This window comes from Pan paniscus, chromosome 2 (genome assembly GCF_029289425.2).
Source record: "Pan paniscus chromosome 2, NHGRI_mPanPan1-v2.0_pri, whole genome shotgun sequence".
Lineage (NCBI taxonomy): Eukaryota > Metazoa > Chordata > Mammalia > Primates > Hominidae > Pan > Pan paniscus.
This window is the reverse complement of record NC_085926.1, coordinates 106,160,183-106,174,640: the sequence shown is the minus strand read 5'-3', so window position 1 is coordinate 106,174,640 and position 14,458 is coordinate 106,160,183. Positions and strand designations below refer to the sequence as shown.

General features: G+C 35.6%; 1 protein-coding gene across 2 annotated transcripts in view; it reads left to right on the top strand.

Moving 5' to 3' along the window:
* IFT57 (intraflagellar transport 57) overlaps positions 1 to 14,458 on the top strand; it is a 60,279-nt gene that overhangs the window by 25,006 nt on the left and 20,815 nt on the right. For both annotated transcript variants that reach the window (XM_003825059.4, XM_063602887.1), the window contains one exon: positions 5,904 to 6,026. In XM_003825059.4, the coding sequence (XP_003825107.3) occupies positions 5,904 to 6,026 (123 nt within the window). The remainder of the gene's footprint in view (positions 1 to 5,903; positions 6,027 to 14,458) is intronic.

Genomic DNA, 14,458 nt, shown 5'->3' with positions numbered 1-14,458 from the left:
TTACTGGAACAGGATTCTAAGTAGGCTTTTAACACTGTATGTTTGATTCTTGAACTGACTTCGATGGTGTGCCCCACTGTTTGAGCCCAAGGTTACTTTATGGGATAGTGTAGACTGTTATTTTCAATTCTTCCTTTGGCAGTTAGGATCAGTTCCCATCTTATCAGTTTCTCCTTTTACCTAGGACCAATTATTACTCCCATTAACTGGCCTCAGACTTTTCCTAGTAGTCTGCAAACTCTGCAGGCAGCAATTAAATCCTTTTAGCTTTCCAGACCAAGCACAGTGCCTGAATTCTTACCTTGAATGTTGTAGGAGTTTAACAAATGGCTTATTAGTTTAATTAATTATAAATGAGACTTCTAGATAACTTGTGTCTTATGAGCTTCTAATTGTTTCTTCTGCAGCAGTAACTGGAAAATGGAATTTCCCAAAATCAATGCTTTATATTAGTTAATGTGTTAGAGAGGGACTTTGTCATGATGATATAAAATTTTGATTAAATGAAACAGCAGTTTATTTCTCTTATACAAGTGACCCACATAAAGTACCATTTATGAAATGGAAAAACAATTGGGAAGAAAAATTTTCTCAAAGTATTATAACCAAGGCACAGTATAGTTTTAAAATGATTTATACTTTATATATAGGGCTTGCTCAGTTAATGTATCCAGTTATTAGGCATTAAGAAATGTTGAGTGAGGAATGAGGTTATGAAATAGATATGCAAACATGGATGTAGAAAGAAACTGTATAGTTTGAATAAGTTAATGCTGCTCTGCCAAACCTAATGTTCTCTTTTTGCCCTTTATTCATTTAGCAACTGGGCCATTTCCCCTAGTATATTAATTATGGCCTACGAGTGAGTGAAAATTTTTGAGCTCCTATGTTAAATCATTTTAGGACATTGGGAGTGGGAGTTAGCAAATCGTTGCTTAAGGGAACCAAATAATAAGCTAGTAAAGGTAAATGCAACTTACTAAAGGGCCCAACATAAAAACAAATAGCTTATGCAGTGGCATATCTTAATGCAGTGTTTGATCTTTATGTACCCTGCTGCCTCAGATTCTAGGTCTAATTCAAACGGCCACTGCAAACCCATCTGCCTTTATGAAAAATGCCCTTCCTTCAGTAAAACATTTTGAGTATGTTATTCACAACTTGAACAATCCTACATCCAGGCCTGAAGAAAGTGGGAGTATGGATGGGTGTGCCCCCTTGTCTTGTTTGGTGATTCTGAACTTCAATCTTGTAAGGAGGGAAAGAAAGAGGGGTTGGAAATGAGGGTTGGAAATGAGGGTGGAAATGAGGATTGGAGAGCACTGGCTTTGGGATTTAATCAACAGCATCTAGCTTCAGTTCACCCAAATGGTACTCCATAAATCAAACTTATTTTTATTTATTTTTTATTTTTTTATCTTTAGTTATTATGAACACATAGTGCATATTTATGGGGTGTATGTGATATTTTGATACAAGGCATACAATGCGTGATGATCAGATCAGGGTAATTGGGCTATCAATCACCTCAAGCATTTATCATTTATTTGTGTTAAGAACATTCCTGTTCCACATTTTTAGGTATTTTGAAATATATAATACATTACCGTTAATCATAGTTGCCTTATTGTGCTACCGAACACTAGGTCTTATTTTTTCTATATAACTAATGCAGTTTTAAATAACTATATTTTCATACCCAATAACCATTCACTTTTTATCCCTCCTCCCCCCTACCATTCTCAATCTCTGGTAACCATCATTCTACTCTCTACCTCCATGAAATCTACTTATTTTTACCTCCCACATATGAGTGAGAACATGTGATATTTGTCTTACTGTTCCTGGCATATTTCATTTAACATAATGACCTCCAATTCCATCCATGTTGCTACAAATGACAAAATTTCATTCTTTTTATGGCTAAATAATATCCCATTGTGTATATATACCTTGTTTTCTTTATCCATTCATCCCTTGATCAACACTTAGGTTGATTCCCTATCTCGGCTATTGTGGATAGTGCTGCAGTAAACATGTGAATGCAGATTTCTCTTTAACATACTGATTTCCTTCCTTTTGGGTATATGCTCCACAGCAGCATTGCTAGATTATATGATAGATTTTTAGTTTTTTGAGGAACCTCCAAAGTGTTCTCCATAGTGGCTGTATTAATTTACTTTCCCACCAACACTATACAAGTGTTCCCCTTTCTCCATATCCTTGCCAGCATTTGTTATTGCCTGTCTTTTTGATAAAACCATTTTAACTGAGGTAAAATGGTATCTTGTGGTTTTGGTTCGCATTTCTCTGGTGATTAGTAATGATTAGTGATCATTTTTTCGTATAATTGCTGGCCATTTGTATGACTTGTTTTGAGAAATGTCTCTTTTTGATCTTTTGCCTATTTTTTAATTAGATCATTTGGGTTGTTTTCCTACTGAGTTGTTTGAACTTCTTATATATTCTGATTGTTAATCCCCTTTCAGATGGGTAGTTTGCAGATATTTTCTCCCATTCTGTGGGTTGTCTCTTCATTTTGTTGATTGCTTCCTTTTCTGTGCAGAAGCTTTTTAGCTTGACATGATCCCATTTGTCCATTTTTGCTTTGTCTATCTGTGCTTTTGAGGTCTTACTTAAGAAATCTTTGCCCAGACCAATGTTCTGGAGTGTTTCCCCAGTGTTTTCATGTCATAGATTGAAATGTTTAATCCATATTCATTTGATTTTTGTGTATGGTAAGAGATAGGCATCTAGTTTCATTCTTCTACATATGAATATCCAGTTTTTCCAGCACCATGTATTGAAGAGACTGTCCTTTCCACAATGTATGTTCTTGGTGTTTTTATCAGAAATGAGTTGGCTATAAATGCATGGATTTAAATCTGGATTCTGTATTCTTTTCCATTGGTCTTTGCATCTGTTTTTATGGTAGAACCATGCTGTTTTAGTTATGGTAGCTTTGTAGTATAATTTGAAGTCAGGTAATGCAATGATTCCAGCTTTGTTCTTTTTTCTCAGGATTGCTTTGACTATTCTGACTCTTTTGTAGTTCCTTATAAATTTTAGAATTTTTTTTTATTTCTGTGAAGAATGTCATTAGTATTTTTATAGGGATTGCATCTGTAGATTGCTTTGGGTAGTATGGACAGTTTAATAATATTTATTTTTCCAGACCATGAACTTGGAATATCTTTCCCTTTTCTGTGTCCTCTTCAGTTCTTTCATCAGTGTTTTTGTAGTTTCATTCTAAAGATTTTTTCACTCCTTTGATTAAGTTTATTCCTAGGTATTTTATTTTAGCTGTCGTGAATGGAATTACTTTCTTGGTTTCTACTTCAAATTGTTCACTGTTGGCATATAGAAATGATACTGATTTTTATATATTGATTTTGTTCCCTATAATGTTACTGAATTTATCATTTGATGCAATACCTGCATTCTAGTAAGAATCACTCAAAACTGCTGCTGAGAGGGCATGCTGTCTTGTTTCAGCCTGGTTTTGCAGGATTGGGATTGCCCATAACCCTGGCAGGAGTAACCCTTTGTGTATACCCACACACATGCCCTGAGGTCAGGGCTCACATACCACTAGCAAGGCATATGTCCTCCCTACCCCAGCCCCCATTAGTCTATCCTGTGTGGTATAGAAAATGAGAAGCTGGGTCTCGTAGAGTCTAAGACAGGTACTCAATGTGCCAGTGAATGTGCATATGCCTAGTTCTTCGAAACATATGCATCTTACTGATGCCAGTGTGGATTTACATGGCAGAGAACCTTCCCTATTGCTTTAGGTTTTGACACAGAGACCCATTATCTCTTTTCCTGCCATAGTACACATTCTCATGTAACTTCACATGTATCTGCTTTGTGAATGCAGCACCTCCTTCCCCAGCTATGATACTCTTGTGCTACCCTAGATCCAATATATATAGAAGTATATAGCATTAAGTACTCAGAATAATACAATGTTTCCATATTTAAATGTTTAAAGTAGAATCTTGAGCTTTTTTTTCACATTTTACTTAATGTTTTGTTTTTTTATACTTCTGGTTTTCTAAATGGAATGCAACTGAATACATTCAGACCACATATTATACAGTGTAAAAACATGTATTAGTTATCCATTCTCAAATGGTGAAGTTAGAAATATATAGTCCCTTGAATCTGAACAAAAAGCAATATAGGCTTTAAGGCTCTGAGTCTAAACAGGACTTGCTGTTATGAGCTAGGAGGTAGGAGAGGCTTTCTTATGTTAGCTCTGTTCCAGAGTCTTAGTTGGGAGTGAGTTCAAAGCCTCTAATGACCTCAGTCTCCCACAAAAATACAAACCCTAATGTAAGATTAATCTTCTGATTAGTGTTACATCTGATTGGAAAAACTAATCCAATGAGCTTTCATTTAAGAAATGTGATTTTAGTGACATAAATATATATTGGGAATGTAATTTCATCATGAGGTTGTTCACCTAGTTTTTGTTTTTAAATTTTGTGTTATGGAATGTTTCAAACATATACAAAATTAGAATAAGATAATGAACATGCCACATTATCCAGTTTCAACAGTTGTTAACATTTTGTCAGTCATGTTTTATTTAAAGCTGCCTCCCTTTTTTTCTTTGCCTCATAGTATTTTAAAGTAAAATTCAGACATTTTGTCAATTCATCTGTAAATATTTTAGCATTTATTTCTAACTTATAAGGCCCTTTTAAAAAAAACCATGCCATGTCATACCTATAAAATTAGTAATTTCTTAATATCATCCCGTATCTCCCATATTAAAATTTCACTGATTGTCTCAAAAATATCTTTTTATAGATTATTCAAATTAGAATTCATATGAGGTTCATACATTTTATGTCTGTTTATATCCCTTTAGTCTCTTTTTCTCTATATAAATATTGATATTTTAATTTTTTCTTTAGATTTACTTATAATTTATTAAGGGAGTTAAAGGGAAGAATTGGTACCAAAATTACTGCCGTAGATTTTATCTTTAAATCATTAATCTACATTATTTATATTTTCAGATCCATACATACTTAATGCTGAAATGTGAAGGGCTGGGAAAAAAGAAAAGAGTGGGCCTTTTTTGTTGTAATTCAGAAACAATCATGATTGATTTTTATTATTCCAATGCAGAAAGCAAATGCAGAAATTTGGCCCCCTCCCTATTTGAGTTCAAGTATGTCTATATTAAATTACACTTTAAGCTATATTATAATTTGACCTAATAAATTATCACTTCAATTATGAATACAAATTTTGTAAATAGTGATTCTTTGCTTCTGGAATTTTTTTATATTTTGTCTTTCAGATTTGGGGTTTGTATTTCAGTGCGATAAATTTAAGTGTTTTCTCTTTTTTTTTTGAGACAGAGTCTCGCTCTGTCACCCAGGCTGGAGTAGTGCAGTAGCATGATCTTGGCTCACTACAAGCTCCGCCTCCCGGGTTTACGCCATTCTCCTGCCTCAGCCTCCCGAGTAGCTGGGACTACAGGCGCCCACCACCATGCCCGATTTAAGTGTTTTCTTACCAAACATGAGTGAGTTTTCTTACCAAACATCTTCTCTACTGTTACCAATTAACATACCTAAATGGCTTGTTGGTCCATTTGATGGTATTCCTATTGAGTTCAATCTGATGTCTCAGAAACATTTTTTCCTTGTAAAAATAGTTGAATCATATATTTGCTTCTTTTTTAATACATATTTTGCTATTCTACCAGGTTGGTGCATTATTTTCTTTCAACATTGTAGGAAGACAGAAAATAATTTCTCCTTCCTCTATAATTTTAACACTACCAATTCTTGATTTAAATTGTGCAGTACTGCTAAAATGCCTCAAATTTTTAACATTTCTTTTTATAAACTCTCAATCTTGTGATATCTTTCCTTTCTTAGGATATGAACGAGACTGCCAAACAAGAAGATATTTTGGAATCCACAACAGATGCTGCAGAATGGAGCCTAGAAGTGGAACGTGTACTACCGCAACTGAAAGTCACGATTAGGACTGACAATAAGGTATCAAAGAGGGAACACATTTTCTTAAAAAAATAAAAAAAGTTATAAGGAAACTTCAGGGTTAGGGGTACTCCCAATTATAAAAATTATTAAAGAAGGGCAGTAGGATTCAGTTTTCAGCATTTTGTCTTAACAAGGATTTAACAAATTGTTGTTAAATAACTAAATAATGTAATGTGGTCCAAAAAGCAAAGCAAAGATCTTTAAAAGAGTGATTTGGAAGACATCATATTTGCCTAGTGTTGAGGGGTATTTTCTCAGAAGATTTTCTGGGAAATCATATTATGTTTAGATGAATAGGAATTCCATGACCATACCAACTGATTAGAGTTATAAGATGGTTTAGAGCTCTGCTGCATGGCAAAACAGAAAGCAGCCTGGAAGTGGTCTTAGATAATCTATTCAATACATGTGATTAAAAATAAAATGCTGGCCAGGCGCCATGGCTCACGTTTGTAATCCCAACGCTTTGGGAGGCCAAGGTGGGCAAATCATGAGGTCAGGAGTTCGAGACCAGCCTGGCCAACGCAGTGAAACCCCGTCTCTACTAAAAATACAAAAATTAGCCAGGCATGGTGGCGCGTGCCTGTAATCCCAGCTACTCAGGAGGCTGAGGCAGGAGAATCGTTTGAACCCGGGAGGCAGAGGTTGCAGTGAGCCAAGACTGCACCACTGTACTCCAGCCTGGATGACAGAGCGAGATTCCATCTCTAAATAAATAAATAAATGTTAAGAAAATAATCAAGAAGTCACATTTAATAAGATTTAGGGATTAGACCAGATTAACTCGCCCATTGGATCAAGTTTCTACTTCCTTTCTAGTTACAATTTGATAAATACTGTTGTATTAGTTCGTTTTTGTACTGCTATAAAGAACTGCCCAAGACTGGGTAATTTTTAAAGGAAAGGTATAATTGACTCATAGTTCAGCATGGCTGGGGAGGCCTTAGGAAACTTAAACAATCATGGCAGAAGGCCAAGGGAAAGCAAGGCATCTTCTTTACAAGGCCGCAGGAAGGAGAAGAAGTGAGCAGGAGAAATGCCAGACAATTATAAAACCATCAGATCTCGTGAGAACTCACTCACTTTCACAAGAACCCCATGGGGAAACCATACCCATAATCCAATCACTTCCCACCAGGTTCCTCCCTTAACACTTGCGGATTACAATTCAAGATGAGATTTGGGTGGGGACACAAAGCTAAACCATGTAATTCTGCCCCAGCCTCTCCCAAATCTCATGTCCTTACATTTCAGAACACAATCATGCCTTCCTGACAGTCCCCCAAAGTCTTAACTCATTCCAGCATTAACCCCAAAAGTCCAAGTCCAAAGACAAGGTTAATCTGAGACAAGGCAAGTCCCTTCCACCTAGTAGCCTGTAAAATCAGGGTTTGAACTGCACAGGTCCACTTATAGGCAGACTTCCCAATAAACGTTACAACCAGTATGCCTGCTGTTCTGCATCCTCTTCCACCTCCTCTTCCCCTTCTGCCTCTGCCACCTCTGAGACAGCAAGACCAACCACTCCTCTTACTCCACATGAAGACAATGAGGATAAAGATCTTTATAGTGATCCACTTCCACTTAATGAATAGTAAATACATATTTTCTTTCTTATGATTTTCTTAATAACATTTTCTTTAGTTTACTTTGCTGTAAGAATGCAGTATATAATACATATAACATAAGGAATACGTGTTGTTTATATTATCAGTATCATTTCTAGTCAAAAGTAAGCTGTTAGTAGTTAAATTTTTGAGGAGTCAAAACTTATACATGGATTTTCTACTGCACAAAGTGATCAGTGCCCCTAACGACCAACCTCTGCATTGTTCAAGGGTCAACTGTAATGACTTCAGAATAAGTTAATAGGTAACTAGGCAATACTATTCTAGTGGTAGTGTAAATATCTCTACAAAAGGCGCTAAAGAGACATCTAGATAAAAAACTGAAGGAGAATTTTCATCCTTGGAGGAGGTTGTACATAAGCCCCCAGCGTTATGGAACGAGATTCTAGATAAGCTTATCACTCTGAAAATGTGATCCTGTGTCTGCTTCCCCCACCAAAAAAAACCAAAAAATCTTACAAACATTGCTGTTTTCAGAATGCCTTAGAAGCTAATTTATTCTTAGAATGTCTCGATTTGAGCTTGTACAACTGTGTCTCAGAGCAGGTAGGAAGTAAGCTAGACTCCTAGAGCAGTCCCGGGATAGGGCGAGAGCAACAGAGGTCTTACTACACTGTGAACAGCTGTAGAACAAATTCTATTCAAGGTAAGTGGACAAATCCTGTTGTCCATTTACCTACTTGTTATAGAGGACAACTATTAATTGATTGCATTGCAGGTGAATTCTTTGTATAGCTCTCATATCTAAAAATATATTAATAAGAATTTCTTCTTCACTGATTAAGCGAAATCTTCTGGAAGTCTTCATTTGCAAAAATGTGATTTCTGATTTTTTGGTTTTGTCAGAACAAATTCTTTTCATAAAATTAAAAGTCACTATTATTGTGATTCTGGTTAGAATGATGTGTTGAAATAATTGTATAGTTGGAAACTCTCAAGTACAGCTTAATCCCACAAGGAAGCAAGTTTAATTTGTTTACTTTCAAGCTAGGTAAACTCTGGAAGTCAGACATCTCATTTAAAGTCTAATAGGGATTTTTTAGATTGCGGTTATTGATTTTTGCATTAATAAGAGTAACTTAAGAATATAAATGTAACTGCTAACACACACTCTTTTACAAAACTATGTGCAGGTCAAATTCTATAACAGACCAGTATTGCCATCATCAAAATCCTGAGTTTTTAAATCATCAGTGTCCTCCTGATTTGGGGAAAAATTAATGAGTTGAAAGTTGGACCCTTATTCTCATGCCATTCTGTAGGCCTTAATCTTATGAGGATATACCCTGTCAAATTAATTATAAAATTAAGTTTTATGGCCAGCATTCCAAAATATCAGATAAAGGTTTTTTTCATTATTTTTTAGAATATGTAGATATCATTTTGAATTTAGATCTTTGTGGTAAAAACTACTGACCAAAGTCATATTCGATTGCTTTTTTAGAATTCTTCTTTAGATAGTTTGATCTTTGTGTCTAGTATTTTACAAACTTCTCTTTCTTTTAAGTCTTTCAGATATAGCAATTGGGAAATACACCTTTAGGGTCAGGTGAATTCTTTATTTAGCTTATTTAAAAATAAATGTATATACTGGCTTGAGAAAATAAGGAGCTAATGAAAAGTTTCTCATGCCTCAGAAATAAAAATAAACCATCTGGTTACATATGAGCTCTCTTCTCACAGACTCATTCTCCTCCAGAAGAGGTGGACTCCAGCATCGTGGTCGACCCTTTCCTTCTCCACTCCTCACTCTATCAAAATCAAATAGACACTTGGACACAGGAAGGGGAACATCACACACTGGGGCCTGTTGTGGGGTGGGAGGAGGGGGGAAGGATAGCATTAGGAGATATACCTAATGTAAACGACGAGTTAACGGGTGCAGCAAACCAACATGGCACATGCATACATATGTAACAAACCTGCACATTGAGCACATGTACCCTGAAACTTAAAGTGTAATAATAATAAAAAAAAACAACCTTTGTTTTCCCTTTGGCCAAAATAATAACCTTTCACTCAACACAGGCTATCTAGGACATCTAGAGATTTTACCTGTGTGTTTTAAAGAAAAGAAAAGAAAAAAGAAAAGAAATGTATTATTTTGGGGTCAGTGTGTTTTACTGGTCAGTGTTGGATTAATTTTGAAGTGGTTTAGAGATGAGAGAGACAAGTAGTAAAGGACCTCTGTTATTTAAATTTGGTAGTAAATAAGTCCCGTATTTATTTGGCTCTGGATCAAATATGTGTTTTGCTTTTTTCTCTCACACTTTTTTTTTTTAATCAGGCACCCTTCTGAGCCATAGTAGGCTCAGACACTCCCCCCCCCCCTTTTTTTAACTTACATGAAAACAAGTTTAATTATTAGAGAAGTAAAGAAACAAAATCATGGCTACTCCATAGGCAGAGCAGTCTTCTCTCAAACATTTATTCTTTTTATGCTTCCTAGCAGGAAATTACAGGAAAGTAAATCTCCTTCTCTATTCTTTTTATGTATTTCAATGTATGTGCTTTGATGAGATCTTATCATATAACAATATTTTATTTTGTACATTCACCATAATATTGCAACAAGGTTTTTATTGATAAACTAGCTTATCCCTATTGTCTGGCACCACTTGCTACTATTGCCAGTTCTCAAAGAATGCAAACTAATTTTAATATTAGCTTAAACAGAATACAATTAGGAAAGTAAATGTTGCCAAGAATACAAATAATATGCTTCACAGCTGAAGATAAAGAATTTTTGTTATATGCTGATTTGAATGGATCATATTAATGGTTCATTTTTTTGGCATTGATTATAACGTTCCTGGTAATTACAGTTGACCCTTGAACAACATGAAGGTTAGGGATGCCAACCCCTGTGCATTTTAACTTTTGACTCTTCAGAACTTACCTACTAATAGCTTAGTGTTGGCTGGACACCTTACTAATAACATACACAATTAACAGATATTTTGTATGTTATATGTATTATATTCTGTATTCTTACAATAAAATAAGCTAGAGAAAAGAAAATGTTAAAAGAATCATAAGGAGGAGAAAATATATTTACTATTCATTAAGTGGAAGTGGAGCATCACAAAGGTCTTCATCTCCATTGTCTTCCCATTAAGAAGGCTGAGGAAGGAGGAGGGACTAGAGGAGGAGTTGGTCTTGCTGTCTCAGGGGTGGCAGAGGCAGAAGAAGTGGAGGAAGAGGAAGGGGAGGCAGGAGAGGCAAGCACACTGGTATAACTTTATGGAAATGCATTCTAATTTCTGGCTTTTTTTGCTTTTTCATTTCTTTAAAAAAGTTTCTGTATATTACCAATTCTTCCACAATTTGGTTTAATTTTTCATTGAAGGGTCCACGTTATAAAACAAGTCCAAAGTAGTCTTGAATAATCAGAGCCCTTCTGCCAGATTGTCCAGTATCAAATTTGTTTTCTGGTACTACTTCTTCTTCGTCTTCCTCCTCATTGTTTGGCATGGTTTGGAAGCACTTATCTCCATCAAATCATCTCCTATTAATTCCTCTGGTATTTTTATTAACTCTTGAATTTCTCCAAAATCCGTATTTTGAAACCTGTTATCCCCACCAACATTTTTTTTTTTTTGGCATAGCCACAGTCTCTATCATGATTTCCTTGATTGTCTCTGTCATAAATCCTGTGAAGTCCTGCACAACATCTGGCACAGTTTTCTTCAGCAGGAATTTGTTTTAGACTTCATGGCTTTTACAGCTTTTTCTATAACAACAATGGTATCTTCATTGTTATAATCCTTCCAGACTTTTATGATGTTCTCTCTTTTGGGGATCCACAGTGTTGACAATCCTTTCCATAGAGTACTATGTGTAATAAGACTTAAAGGCCCTTATGACCCCCGATCTACTAGCTGAATTGGAGATGTTGTGTTTGGGGGCAACTAGACCACTTCAGTGCCTTCGATGTTTAAGTCATGGGGTTCTGGGTGACCAGGGGCATGGTCCGATATCAAAAAACTTTAAAGGGCAGTCCCTTACTAACAAGGTACTTCCAGACTTCAGGGATAAAGCATCGATGGAACCAGTCCAGAAAAGGGGTTCTCAGTGTCTAGGCCCTTTTCTTGCACAACTAAAAGACTGGCAGCTGGTGATTATCTCTTCCTGTCAAGGCTCAGGGGTTAGCAGTTTATAAATAAGGGCAGTCCTAATCATAAACCCAACTATATTTGCATAAAATAGTAGAATTAGCTTATCCCTTCCTGCTTTAAATCCTAGTGCTGGCAGGAGAATCGCTAGAATCCAGGAGGGGGAGGTTGAGATGAGCTGAGATTGCGCCATTGCACTCCAGCCTGGGCAACGAGCGAAACTCCATCTCAAAAAAAAAAAAAAAAAAAAAAAAATCCTAGTGCTCACATCTCTTACTAATAAATGTCTTTGTGGCACTTTTTATTTTTTTCATAACAGGGCACTTTAGTCTGCATTAAAAACCTGTTTAGGCAGATATCTTTTCTCCACAGTGATATTCTTAATGGCACCTAGGAACTCATCTTCTGCCATTTAGTCATCAGAAGCTGAGTCTCCTGTTATCTTGACACTTCTTAAAGCCAAACCTCTTTCAAAAATTATCAAACCATCCTTTGCTGGCATCAGATTCTCCAGCTTTAGACCCTTCACCCTCCTTTTGCTTTAAATTGTCATATTATATCTTCATTTTTTCTTGAATCATAATGGAGGCTATAAGTATGTCTTTCTTATAGAAATCCTACACCCACATAAAAGCTGCATTTTCAGTATAAGAGAAAAAGTATTTTGCAAAAAGCGAAAGGTTTTTGTGCCTGCTGTCATAGCTGCAGTGATGGCTTCCTGAATTTTCTTTTTTTATAATGGTTCTTATGCTGGATTCATTTATCTTGAAATGACAAGCATCCTCAGCTGCAGACCTCAGTCTACAGTACATATCAAGCAATTCATCTCTTTATTGTAATGTCAGGACTTTTCGCTACTTCTTGGGAGCACTTCCAGCATTGCAAGTGACATTTGTATAGGTCTCATGGTGTTATTCAGGGTTTATGCTAAACATGAAAAATACTTGAAGATATTGCACTAAACATGAAAAGTACACGAAAACCTCAAGAAATAACTTTTTACTGTGATACACAATTTACTATAGAGACTAACTGCTCACTTGGACATGATTAACCTCACACATTTTAAGCAGTATTTGCAACACTTGAGCTCATCACAATAATAAGAGGTGGCTACAAAATTATTATAGTAGTACAGATTGTACTACAGTTAATTTTATACACTTATGATTTAATACTGCATATCTACCTTTGTTTACATTTCTCTCAACTGTAAATGGTGCCACATACAGTCTGTGTTTGTGTGCATAAATTTTGGTAATCTTTAACTTTTTATAATAGTTTTTTTTTGTATATTTATGGTAGTAAATAACATAGACTAGTATCTATGTATATTTTATGTGTTTATAACATACCTAACTTTTTCTTAATTTTTTCAATATTTTAGCCTGTGTGGTTCATCTGCAAGTTTTTTCAAATTGTTGCAAATCTCTAGAAAATTTTTTTGTATATTTATTGAAAAAAATCCGCATATAAGTGGACCCATGGAGTTGAAACCAGTGTTGTTTAAGGGACAGCTGCGCTTCTAGGGTGGTTATGTATCCAGAGAACAATTCAGATCTGCCTCAAGTTGGAATAATGTGTCTAAAGATGCAGCCAGAAATTCTGCTAAGGAAGTAAAAATCAGCCAAATCCTAGCTCATGCCACTTTAGTAATGCCTCAGTTATGACCTAATGAGTATGGCTCAGGAGTCCATTTCTTAGAAACTGACTGTCTGAGGATGCCTAAACTAGAGTAGTACTTTAGGACAGTTATTGAAGGATAATACTTTCCTACATAATTAAAAAAATTTAAATTCCTTATAGTAACATATAAACTTTTTAAATTTTTACATGAATCAGTTGAAAGTTGCTGAGTTGAATATAACAATAGTTGAAGCTGAGCTGCCAAAGAATTCTCCATGTTCCATATTTCTGGAGAAATAGAAAAGGTGAATGCATTTTCATATAAATTTTTACTTTCTGTAATTTTGATTAATTTTAAATTGCTAAAGGAATATTTAATGCTGTTTCTTGAGGAAGAATATTCTTTTTGAGTTTTTACTATAAAAAGCAAACCTTTGACTTTGTTAAAATAAATGGAGACCACGCAAGTGAGACCAAGCAAAGGCTATTTATTCAGAGCTTACTGTATAGCAAGGGAGTCAGCCACCGTCATGTGTGTTTGGCAAAGACTCAAAAGCAGGTAGGGAAATTTAAATGATTTTTAGTGGAAAAAAGGGAAGATTTACTATATGTTCAGATATGGCTGGTAATCTTCAGGTGGGCTAAACTAGAAGCAGGGTATAATATGTGACTGGCTGGTTAAGGGAGGGGAGGATATTTGGCTTGGTCTGGTTGGTCCTACATTGAAAGTGGGTGGCACGCAAAAGTGGGGAAGCCAGCAGTCATTGATTAAACCCTGTTTGGGGCTGATTGCTACAGAGGCTGTGGTTTTGCTTCCCGGTCTGGCTGCTGCAGATTGTGGGTCAGAGTTATATATTTGTATATGAGCTGGCTGTTGTCTGTTGTTTATTTTTACAATTAGTGTCTCAACTTCATGTATTGACCCAAAGGAAAGTGGCTTCTAAAATCATCAATCCTATTATTCTTCATGAAGAGCATGATTTTTTTTCAAGGCAAGTTTTTTTAAATCACAAGGGAAACCAAATAATCATTAATAATATTTATTCTTGTTCTCTAGAAA